Genomic DNA, 12,837 nt, shown 5'->3' on the forward strand with positions numbered 1-12,837 from the left:
ACAAAGCAAGATCCATGATTAAATGGTTATCCGTGTTTGGTGCAGAGGAACTTGACTGGCCTGCACATAAAACTGGAAATTCCCAGTACAGTGTAGTCTGTTATAGAAGCAGTTTAATGGTGTAATATTGGGGTACATACTTTGTTTTGCTGTTCGCAAAGTACTATGTATAGATAGATCTATTTCTCCATTTACATGTCTTTCAGCTCCAGTCATGTTGGCCTGTTTTAATGATCTCAATATAGATATGCCTTCAGATGCAACCAGCTTTCAATTAACCATAATTGTAAATTCTGAAATCAGTCATGTAACTGGATAAGAATGGGTTATAATGGGTTCAATGTCAGCTCAAATGTTTTTTTATTTACAGAACAGTATGTAAAACACAATGGCAGCTAAGACATCAGCAGTGTAGGCATATAATAAGTGATTTCTTGTTATATTACAGATATATAAATGGAAATGAGAAATACATTTAATTTAAAATAAAGTTAATGAGACGGCATCACTGCCAAAGCCATTTTATTGCTGTTTTAGTGACTACATCACATTGGATAGCCCTAATGATTCAAAATTTAAGAGCTACAAGAAATGGGTCTGTGACAAATTTTACATCTTAATGTACTGTTGTTTTTTTGTTTTTTTATCTAGAATGGCACAATCAGCTATAGAGTGAAAATATTTGTGAAACAAAACAAAAATCAGCAGGTATTGGTAAATACGTTAATATTGCTCATAATGCTCACCATTTACTTTAAGTTAGGAAGACATTTTACAACCATGTAAAAGCCAATATAAAGCAGATTGAAAAGCAATGGACTTACCGTGACTAACAAAAAAAGTTCCAAAATGCTAACCTTGCCTTACATACAAAGCATTGTGCTATACCGCTTTTCTAATAGGACACCTAAGCAATCACAAGTTATTTCTTGATAAAACTGTATAAAATCGTTTTCATAGTATCAATCTGAAAAAAGTGGTGAGTGGCACATGAATACAAATTATCACTATATAATTACAACATTTACAAGTCAAGAAAATATTTCAGACATAGACATAGAATGTAAAAGAATGTAAAAACTATGTAAATCTATAGCAACATCGTCTTGAAAAATATCCTCAAAGGCACAGACAGAAGAAAAGGTGAACCATGCAAAAGGAAACAAAACGTTTGTTTGTGCAAGGAAGCAAAACTCAAGTTTAGAATAATAACATATGGTAATGCAGCAGATTGTAATTGTTTTCCCTCCCTGTACAATGCCCTCTTCATTACAACGCATCTGAACCGATTACAGCGTTTAAAGTCAAAAAGCCTTTTTGGCCTCACAGAAAGTGAAATGTCCAGTTGTACATTCATGATATTTACATTATTAGAGTTTCAGAGGGCTTTAAAAACAATCTGCAACCTGTAGGCTTCAATGAGATTGCTAATCCAGTTTTTTTTGTACCAAAAACTGAATCTCCTGTGCATGCTCACATACAATATCTGAGGTGATTTCACTGAGCATAGAGAGATGATTCAGTAAACCATGTTACAATGGCTACCAGTCACACCGATGGAAATCCACCATACACCCTGTACATTCATATCCTTATATTTCTGTGCAACATAATTGGGTCTATGGGTAGCAACAATGTACTAAGCCAATGCATTGCTAGCAAATAGCATCCATGGAAGTTACAGTTTAAAGACACTCCTTGGTTGCAGCTTCTGCTCCATAAAGTGACACCCTCCTACTCATCTGAACCAACTAAGGGCCACTTCTCAGTGAAAAAGATTCACTATTGGACTGATTGACATTGCAAGTGCTGTTGCAAGGTTACTGGAAGACATTTTTTCGAGAATAAAGCAAATCCACCTTCAATTAACCATCACGACTTCACCAAAACCCTCCTTTGCTCGCATACAAGGTCCAGCATCTGACGCCCCACTTCTTAAGCTCACTTTGAATCGTCTGCTTCCTTGTAGTTACAGGAGTTCCTATTTTTTTTCCCTTTCTCTGACCACTTTGACACTGTTCTCCATCCTCTCTTAAAACGTGCCTGTCCAAAAACGTCGTCAACATGCATTCTTCAGAGAACACCTACATGACAGAGGAGAAAAGATGGGCAGTTTACAGATCAGGCAACACTTGACTGGTCTGCCTTCATGCCTCTGAGAGTCGGGTTTACAGTCTGCTTGCCAACTGGTTCGTCTGTCTCACTGCATTTTCCTAAAACATCATACCAAACTCTATCCGTGAATAATACAACTAATATTACAACAGGAAAAAGTACATCAGGTTTGTTACATTGTTCCAGTTTTAATTCCAAGGTACATTATGTCCAGTGTACTACATCGAGCAACTTTGTCGATCCTCAAAGCATGTTGAGCGCAGGATGTTCCTGGGAAGAAACCACCTGTTTTGTCATAATGAGATCAACGTTGTGACAGTAACAACAGTTCACAGCATAGACAGTGAATAAACAGAGCAGGGTAGATCAAGTTGAAGAGTCACAGTAGTATGACCTGCAGTGAGAGAGCAGTCCCTGGTTGAGAAAACTCCCTTTAGTTCAGCGCAGAATCCCATTCTAGAAGTTATTTCACCGCCACAAACAGCAGGGGGCGATGCATGTCTATTTATACGGTATGTTCCAGTTCTTCAGACTGGCTCTGGTTCTCTATGCTTTCCTTTACAGATTCCTGACTTGAGTTGCAGGTTCTGGTCAAACAACTGGAATGTTCCTCATTCTCCCAAGAGCGGGAACGATTCTCATTCCAATTGAGTCCCTGCTAGTCGCCCTTGATCTCCAGGATGGAGGGGTTGTGGTCCAGGATGGACAGGATGATTTTGTCCATGTACTGTCGCAGACGTATGTTGATTTCTTCCTGCTCCTTCAGGGCTTCCATTAACTGGGGAGAGAGACGTATGTCAAACACATCTTCATTTCAGTTTATTAACAAGTATTATAACACAAGAGTTTCTTAGTTTTAATTTGGGACTAGATTGGCTGCATACAAATCACTTGTTAAGGGGTACACCTGCAATAATCTGGTGAGTTAATTATTTATATAGAAATGCTGATTAAGGCTGTGATTAACAATTATTTTCATTACTGATTAAACTTGACTATTTCCCCGATTAATTAATTAATCATTTGGTCAATAATGTCACAAAATAGTAATCAATGGCAATCACAATTTCATAAAGCCCCAGGTGTTGTTTGTCCAGCCAACCGTCCAAAACGGCAAAAAAGAAATTACTTTTCCTAAACCAAAACAAAGGCAGCAGCAACTTCTCACATTCATTACAGAAGGTGGAGCCAGAGGCATTTTTGATTAAAAACAATTAATCGATTATCAAAATAGTTGAAAATTAATTTTCTAGTGATCCACTACTTGTTCAGCTCTGATTCTGTTAGAGGTGCAGATTTCATAGTGCTTATTCCATTTTAAGCACGGACAGCTTATTTCCATGGTGTTAGTCAGTGTCTATGTGTGAGAAATGACCTCCATATTATGCATAATAGATTCAAATCTACAATAATGTAATATCTAGAACACTATCATGCTGTGCTAAGAAATACAGTAACGCTCTAACTACGTATGTAAGGCACCTTTAATAACATTGTTCAGATGAAATCTATTTAAGAAGCTCAGCAGGCAACGTTGAAAATACAGGCAGAAAAGTGTTTAAGAATAAAATATGCATGCATCATCTTTATCTTGTCCTGATTTTACCTGGTCTCTGGAGGCATTTTCTATCTCAGCAGCTAGAGACTGGGCCTTGGTCTGTGTGGCGAACAGGGTCTTGGCTTCATATAGACTGAGGCTGAGGATCTGACCGTTAAGCTCGTCGTTCTGCTCCCTCAGCTTCTGGTTCTCCTAAAAATACAGAATCAGGGAGAGAGGTAGAGGAGAGAGAGAGAGATAGAGAATAAGATAAGTATCTGGACCACTCAATCACTGTATCAGCTGTGATTAATGCTTTTAAAAACATGGCCACTACTCAAGCCTCACTCAACCCATATGACAAAACAACGCACTTCATGTACCTCATCCAGCAGCAAACACAGCATTCTATTTTTCAACACCTACAGGACATAACATGGGTTATACGTGTTACAGAACAAATTGCTCCCCTGCTTTGTCTGATGTGTTATGAAAGCTCCATGATTAAGTTGCCTTTAAGCGCTGACAAGCGGTCAGTTTGCTTTTCCCTTGCTCTATCCTGAACCATTAGTGAGGGAATTGCAGCACTGACCCCAATTCAGCTTAGGCATGTTCGCTATACTCCATTGTGATTAGTGGTTAATCGGGAGGTCAAAGGTCACAGAAGCAATTTTACCATCAGACCAGGACGGAGCCGAGCCCCAGACAACACCAGGTGCTGGAATTCAGGGGGAAGAAAGTCCTGGGACACAAATCGCTGGACACACACATACAGACATTTACATAAGTGCACAGGCAGGCATAAGATAGTGAGCTAATCCTCATGGATATCACAGGGCAGTGCCTCTTAAAGACACACAGCTACATAATCTGTCCACAGACAATCAAACTGAATTGTTCTATATCTAAAACTGCAGGAAGTAGCTCAGAATAAGAAGTTGATATATTGAGAGAGAAAGCCATAAAAAAGAAGTATCTGCAGATTGAAGCTGGAATAAAACCATTATTATTCCCCTTCTTGCATGCACTTAGTGTGACAAGTTTGTTCTGAGGCAACTACACAGGGACATGGACTTTATCATCTTAGTACCTGATAAGATACACACACTGTACAAATCAGCACTTCTAACTCACTGGCTATGCACCACTTACAGAGCTGCTTCAGGACTTGTTTTAGTAACTTCTACCTTTTATTCAGTGCTCGAATTACGTGGGAGCCAGAGGGAGCCGAGCTCCCATAGAGTGAGGACTGGCTCCCATGAAAGCAACAAAGTCAAAAATCTGAGGGGGTCTCTCATATCTGAAGGTGTCTGCCATATGTGGCATTGTAATTTAATCTTAAATAACGCTCATTATCCATCCATGTGCGGTCTCTTACCATTACAGACGTTAAATTAAAATATAGGCTACCATGGGACGTAGACCTGAGCCTACCCTACGCTCATGAACACAGCATGACTGCACTTCACCACCACACCACTAGGCTATGTGAGCAAACTGCATAGGCTACGATCGATTTGACAGCACTCGCAAGTCCGAAGAAGTCCCCTTGCTTTTAGCTTAATGTGCTTTTGAGGTAAATACCACCAATACATCTTAAATAAATAAATCTGTAGCTATCCTCTGCCATTCAGAGCTTCGGAAAAGTTCCCAGATATTTTGAAAGACCTGTCAGCAATACAATGCAATCTCTGATGGCGGAATATTCAGTGAATAGGCTACCCGACAACATCTCAATGCAAATTCCAAAATTGTTCGTCTATTTATTTCCACGGTTCAACACACGAGACGACTGAACACCCAGGTGTTGTTATCACTACGTGTACATTATAAGACTAGAACATAGTTTGGCTGTGCAATGGCTTCATTCATTTCTGCCAGTTAGTACATTTTCCCTGTGTATAAGTTAAAGACTACATGCATTATTGTGTTTGACACTGAGGATATCTGAGACGGTGGTCTGGTTCAAATGAGTTATGTTTTATTTCATCGTGAAATTGAGAATGACACTCAGACTAAATCATTTAGTCTATTTCTTTGTATTGCGAAATTGAAATGAAATATGGACTATTACAATCAATAATATGTTGAAATTAATTAAAAGGAATCCATTTCTGTAAAAAAATAAAAATCTCTCTGTCTGTCTGTATGCGTGTGTCAAGTTATAGCCTAGGCCTACCGTGCACATATACTGCGCAAAAGCACACCTAGGCTATTTAATTGTATAGCTTTGTTAGGCTATGTGCAGGGTGTGCCAACTTTTTTCTTTATGAGATAGAGAGACCCCCTTAAAGACAAAAAGATAATTCGAGCACTGCTTTTATTGCATTTTCTGTTGGCTTAGGAAGCATCATTTATAATGCATGAAAATGAGTCAGGCTTCTATACAACTTCAAGGAGCATTACCATCTACTTACTAGTCTTATCAGAGAGATCGTAAAAAACACCCTCATCTACTCCCTGGTCTCTGATGTTTACTTTGCACCAGGTCTGTACACTTTACAGGACTGGAAACAGTAACATTAAATTAAAGACATTAAATCTGGCAGGCAGTTACTTCAAAGGCAAATGTCACAGTATCTTAAAATACAGAAACGAAAGAACAGAGAAAATATACAGAGCACATTTTGTAACAAATTGTGATAAAGCTGGGTTAATCTCCATTACCAAACTAGTACATCATGTCGAGGATGTTGCTGCTGTTAAAGGGGATTTCAAGGTAATGAGAGGAGCCAGTGTGAGTGACTGTCAACGTTACCAGCCCCTAACCACACTGGTAATATATGATAATATATTCTACCTCAACCCACCCTGTTTCAATGTGATCAACTTAGCATCTGCAACCATGTACATAATGTTCATGGTATTGTAAAAGTATGGCTTGATTTATGAAATCAGCGGCACACTTTATGTTCCTCTGGCAGTAGTCTCCTTTGCCAGACCATCCACACGCTGAGGATCGGAGGAGGGTCTGGCTAGTCCACATAGCATTCCGGGATGGGAGAAAAATGTGTTCTGGTTTATTGGCATTTCTTTAAACCAATCACAATCATCATGTGCGGCGCTAAGCTCCGCACAGAGCCGCTGTAAAATAGTCGTGCGAGAGGAAACTCAGATTGGACAGATAGTCTAGCTAGCTGTCTCCATTTACCATGCAGAGATCTGGAGGAGCAGTCAACCATAACAAAATAAAATTCCAACACAAAGAAAGCGGAAGGAAACGGAAATTGGCGAAAAATACATGCATCCAGCGGAATTTCATGCGGCACCGGAGCAATCCCAGAAGTGGAACGTCATGGATAAAGACTACTCTTGCAGTAACACAAACAAATCTATTGTGTTAATTGGAAACTATTATACTTCCTGTAAGAGCCAGGTTAACTGCACTGTGTTCTGCAGTACTCACTGAGCTGACTGTGCACAACAAAGACATTTGAACAGAGTCTTTCATCAGTACCTGCTTGAGCCTCTTGACCTCATGCTCTAGCTCCACCTCCCTGGTCCTGCTGTTGAAGTCCGCCAGCCCAGAGGAAGAGCTGCGACTGCGGCCCGGCCTCTCTGTCTCTAGCTTGAAGAGCTGCAAATGCTCCAGCTCTCGACGTAGGTCCTCTATCAGCTTCACACAGAGAAAGGACAGATGAACAATGTTATATAATGCCAGTGCAGTATTTTGTAGGTGTGGGTGTTGGAGGCAGTATAATTGCAGTGAGAGAGAGATGAGTGAAAGAGAGGAAACAGAGTGAGCAGCAGAGCAAACAATCCACTCTATGCATGTATCTGATTGCATACAATAGTCCCTCCCACCTCCTGCATGGCTTCTTTTTCTTTCTGGAACTGGTGTCTGTTCTGTCTCAGTTTGTCCATCATTTTCCTGTAAAGGTCCATCTCATCCTTCAAGCGCAAACTGGTGTCTTCCAGCTTGTCTGTCATCCTTTGCTTCTCCTGAGGAAGGACAGACATAAACACACAGTTACAGCTTAAAGTTTTTTTTTGTGTCGAATCAGACAAGCACACATGCACTCAGTTATGTGATAGGCATTCCTATTTACAGTATGCAGTCATGTCAGTCAGACACTTTGGTATGAATGCTATTAAACAACACAGATCTTTGGTATCAAAGGTTTTCAGTTTGCATTTGTTCATGAAAATTCAACAAACAAGTATTTACTTATAGAGTTAAGTTTTCTGTTTTCTGTGACACCTTTGGTCATACATTTATTCCACGAGCAAGAGTTCACATCTATCTGCGTTGGTGTTATTTACATAGGTACTGTTTTAAAATAGTGGTGTGGTTCAGGACAGTAGAACTGTGTTGATGGAATATGGAAATAACAACAACCTTGCATGTGAGAAAGAGAAACAGACCGTTAGCTGAAGAGTTTCTCCAGATAAGAGCATCAGCTGGATGTGAGAGTACTCCACCGATTAAGGATGCATTTCTATAACATTGTCAGACTCGCAATGGGCAGTTTAAAATAAAAAGAATGTAAAAATCGAAATGAAAGATAGTCTTTTTTATTCCAAACGTTATTCTTCCTTGTCAAAACCTGGTGTGCATTGCTCATTCAAGTGTGTTATGCAAGTAGCAGCTAACGTAGCCTCGAGCCGCTAACCTCAAGCAGAAATGAGGAGCGGGCTACAGAGGTCTGGTAAACTCCCTTCTTTCTAACTCCATACACACACAGATTATTTTCATTTTTAAACCCGTAGTCTTCCAACCCAACGCTGACTCAAGTGATATCACTTGAGTCGGTTGATCAGACTTCACGCAGCTCCCTCTGGAGCCACTAAAGGCTTCATACAACCTTTTTTTTCTCCACATATGCAGTAGTACTCCCCGAGACCTGTAAACAGACTTTGATGTGTAACATCAGTGGAGATCCCCCTTCAATGTAAAAATAAGGGCAGAACAAAGAAAAGACAAACAAGATAAAAGAAAGCAAACATACAAAGTAAATATGGCTTACCTCATCCAGTTTCTCTGTCTGTGATTTGAGCCGGCACATGCTAAGACTCATCTCACTGTTCTCTTCCTCCACCTGCTTAACTCTAAAAACACAAAATCCTGTACATCAGTTTACTTTTATATATAAGCTGAGTGTGTCTCTTAGTCAGCTAAGGCACCGGTTTAAGCAAATGTCCACAGAATATGCTGTGGCTGCAGAGGCAACTGACTAACCCTAGGAGAACGGTGAGCTCTGTTTAGCAGTAGCAACATTCTGCATTTTGTCCAAACAGGCAGGCATGTCAATGTCCATTATCATATGGATAATGTTCACTTTCTTACATACAAAATTCCTAATCTAAACTGTATGTCAGCATCAGAGTATACACTTTAATTAATTCATTCATTTGCATATAAATAAAAAAAACATCCAAATATGTGTGCTTGATTATTTGTGTTTCTCACCGGTTGGTCAGCAGCTCTATCTGCGTGTTCTTGTCTCTCTCCATCTTGCTGTAGGACTCTCTGTGTCGTCTTAGCCCCTCCTGTAGAATTTGTTCTGCTCGCGTCTCCTGGTCTTTCAGCTGCTCCTCGAGCTCATTAACCCTGAGATGATGACCACATCACACAAAATTATTCAATACAGTATCATAACTGAGCTGAGTGTTACTTTTTTGAAACAGTGAATACTAAATTACGGCAACACTCTGTTGCATTACGTCTACACAATTTCTTGTTTGAGGAAAGAAAACCTTCAACAACGAGAAGTTACAGAGAAAAATCTGTATGATATGATACTGGGCCGGTCATATATTTGTTCTAAAACAAATTGTGTATTTCAGAAAGCCAGTTCTCTCTCAGAATATGGTCACTGTAACAACTTCTGTCACCTGTGCACCAGATGTATGTTCTCCTGCTTCAGCTTGGACTTGAGATCACCGTTGATCATAATATCATTCTCGAGTTCTGCCACCTTCTTTTCCAGAGAACTCACCTAATAGAAATAGAGACAGTTTACTAAAACCTGAATTTGCACCATACATGTAAAAGTAATCAAATGTGACGACGATGCTTAGGGATTTAAGATGTATGCTAAACTCTGGTCAGTGTAAAAAGTAGGAAATATCACTCAATAAAACAAGAAATATCACATTGGCACTGAACAACACTTTTCAGACTTCTTAAAAGTAATTGTGCAACTCACAAGGTTTTAAAGGCTTAAAAATGATAACCCTATTCTTTGAATTTGTAGATGTAAGAGGAATCCTGACAGGGTTCATCCTATGAATTAGCATTCTCAACTTAAGCTGTGCATCCACCAGAAACAAGTCTTTTTTTGCTGTGAGTTTTAGTGCCAAGAGCGTAAAGAATGCTGAAGGTGAGATATAGTAAATCTTTCATGAGTTTTTAGTAGTCACATGGAAACAGGAAGGGTTATTATAACTTCCTACAAGAGCTTAGGTAAATAAAGGTCTGCTGACACAGATCAACATATGGACAATCACAATTGCACACACAAAAAGACACAAACACATTCATACCTTCTCATTAATATCAATGTCACAGGAGTCGATGCTGTCTCGGAAAAGGTCTTCCGTGCTGCCGTTACTGCTGCTCAAGTTGCTGTTGTGAAGCAGCTGCCTGCTCAAACACACAGAGACGCACAAACTTAAAGAATCTGCCCGGAATAGTTCTGGGTAGGGACCAGCTGGTTCTGAGTCTCTCACACACACACACACACACACACACACACACACACACACACACACACACACACACACACACACACACACACACACACACACACACACACACACACACACACACACACACACACACACACACACACACACACACACACACACACACACCTCTTTTTCCTCTGATGAAAATAACTTGAGAACAGCAAGCTTCTGATCCATTACTGAGATTACTTATATGGAGAGGAAAGGAGATAAGTGGAGGAAATAAGAGAGGAGGGGAGAGGAGGAAAGAGTAGAAGAAGAACAGATAAAGAGAGCAATAAAGTGGAAGAAGTAATCAAACCAGACAGAGAGGACAGTGGAAGGAACAAGGGGAGAAAGCCAAAGCTTAAATTGAATACATAGATCAGGTCTGACAGGCCGTTTTCACTCTGTCGCTATAATTCAGTTACTGTGGGTGAATATAGGACAAAACCCTCGACACAAAACATTTCACTCAGTACAGACCAACAGGCCATGAAGAGGGATACATGGCTGACACTGAAAAAGCTGATGTCCAAACTCTTTTTTTTTTACAGCACGCCTGGTTTTAGATCAGATTATTTCCATCCAGATGTTGTGCGTTTTCTCTGAATGACCAATTACTAATTAACTGGCGGTTAGAGCACAATGCCCGGGCAGCTGAGTGATAACTAATCTTGCTGTGGGTGGTAGTTTGTGTGCCTATGTCAACAAAAAGAGCAAACACACGTGCAGCACAGGCTGCACGTGTGTTCTATAATGCATAAACATACACAGTACAAGTGAGTGACCTTTCCTGTGGACACACACAGAAGCACGCACGCACACACACACACACACACACACACACACACACACACACACACACACACACACACACACACACACACACACACACACACACACACACAGGTGAGTGGCTTACCTTCCAAAGGCAGTGCTGGTGATTTTCCTGTTGGGGCTACAAATGGAAAAACAAAATTACAGACATTTTTATTACAGTGAATTGCCATGGATATGTCTGGACTTGCAGTTCAACAATGCACTGGCACTAACTGCTGATGTCAATTAAGATTTTGGCAATTCAGTTCAGTGTGACAGACATGCAGGAGAGAGCGAGAGCGAGAGCGAGAGCGAGAGCGAGAGACTGAAGGACATGTCAATGATAACACAATTTCACTCCTGGTTCAGTTGAGCGGGGGTTTCTGTCAGCTCAGCAACTGTCTCAGGGGGACAAAAGCCCAAAGACTCTTTCAGTCTGATGTGTCTGTCTGTGCTGGGTTTCACATTGGATTAACAAAAATGAGCAAACGTATTGTGGGGGCACAGAAATGACAGTTGGTGTAGACTGACTAACTAACACGATCACAGACTCCTGGTAAAATTGAATACAGTAGTAGAATATACAGTAAGACAACAGGAGCGCTGTGCCTAACTCTATAAAAACAGTTTATTCTGTGCAAATAAAGAAATGCATCACTGTTGCATCCATGTGAAACAGCTTTGCGCATGTTTCTATCTGTGTCATGTCAACCCAAATTTGTTAGCTCCTAATGATTTAGAGGTCGTAGTCGATCACGTCATATACAATTCTCACAACTAAGATTTTCTTGAATTCACTCATTCTGCTTCAGCAGTACTGTTCTCGTCACGCAAACTGCGAAGAACCTCAAAAGCATTTAAGCTTATTCAAAACTCTTACTTTTTGGTAACAGATTGGTATATCAAGAAACTTGATACTGAAATTGGCTTTACCAAGAAATAACTGACATGCGTGTCTAAAAGGCTGATCTTCCAGGTGGATCCTCTCAGCATTCAGATGAAGCAAAGTTTTACAGAGGGTCAATAATCCTGTGTGACAAACCAAATCCCCTGCAGCTAAGGTTCCACTTAACCTAATGTCCTCTTTGAAGAAGTCTAAAGGGGCTAAAGTGTAGAGCAGAAGTTCTGCTCGCAATTTATCTTTAATTTCTGAACTTTCATCTGCCCAATATGCAGTCAATTATGAATTAACATTTTTTGTATGAAAGTGCTCTTATGTACAAACTATACTTGTACTGTAATTAAAAGTTAAACATTTCACGTTGTGGTTTTACACTGTTAGAAATACGAGCGGTGCGTTTTTAAGGTCATGCTAAAAACCCTAGCACCGTTCCTTTGCTCCCACACACAGATGTTCTTAAAAGTGAATGCACAGTGAGATATACTGCACTAGACAGAGAATATTTCACATGAATACATTACCAATATTGCCTATATTTGTCAGTGAGAGCAAATATGTTTGGTTTTAAATGGACTGGTTTGTGTGATTGCATGTATGTCCTTCCCATCTATGTATGACCCATTTTGAAATGAACCAAACCCCATCCACTAATTTCATGAGTTATTACCCGTGCCTCAGTGTGGCCATTTTCATTTAATTAACTGTGTATAAAGGAGCTTGACACGCAAAGTGATCCTTTAAATACTGTAGGCTGCTTAGTAGCAAAAGCCCCTTCCTGGCCATTCTGAATCCA

General features: G+C 40.1%; 1 protein-coding gene across 4 annotated transcripts in view; it reads right to left on the reverse strand.

The window, feature by feature from the left end:
* Positions 1–343: 343 nt before the first annotated feature.
* rab11fip4b (RAB11 family interacting protein 4 (class II) b) overlaps positions 344–12,837 on the reverse strand; it is a 47,776-nt gene continuing 35,282 nt past the window's right edge. For 3 of the 4 annotated variants that reach the window (XM_078280781.1, XM_078280772.1, XM_078280764.1), the window contains 9 exons: positions 11,247–11,282; positions 10,139–10,238; positions 9,488–9,591; positions 9,063–9,203; positions 8,620–8,701; positions 7,457–7,594; positions 7,110–7,268; positions 3,722–3,865; positions 344–2,893 (listed from right to left, as the gene is read on the reverse strand). In XM_078280781.1, the coding sequence (XP_078136907.1) occupies positions 2,774–2,893; positions 3,722–3,865; positions 7,110–7,268; positions 7,457–7,594; positions 8,620–8,701; positions 9,063–9,203; positions 9,488–9,591; positions 10,139–10,238; positions 11,247–11,282 (1,024 nt within the window). In that variant the 3' untranslated portion in view covers positions 344–2,773. Of the gene's footprint in view, positions 2,894–3,721; positions 3,866–3,912; positions 4,410–7,109; positions 7,269–7,456; positions 7,595–8,619; positions 8,702–9,062; positions 9,204–9,487; positions 9,592–10,138; positions 10,239–11,246; positions 11,283–12,837 lie in introns of those variants that run through there. The other variant, XM_078280792.1, reaches the window with a different exon arrangement.

This window comes from Sander vitreus, chromosome 2 (genome assembly GCF_031162955.1).
Source record: "Sander vitreus isolate 19-12246 chromosome 2, sanVit1, whole genome shotgun sequence".
NCBI classification, from domain to species: Eukaryota; Metazoa; Chordata; class Actinopteri; order Perciformes; family Percidae; genus Sander; species Sander vitreus.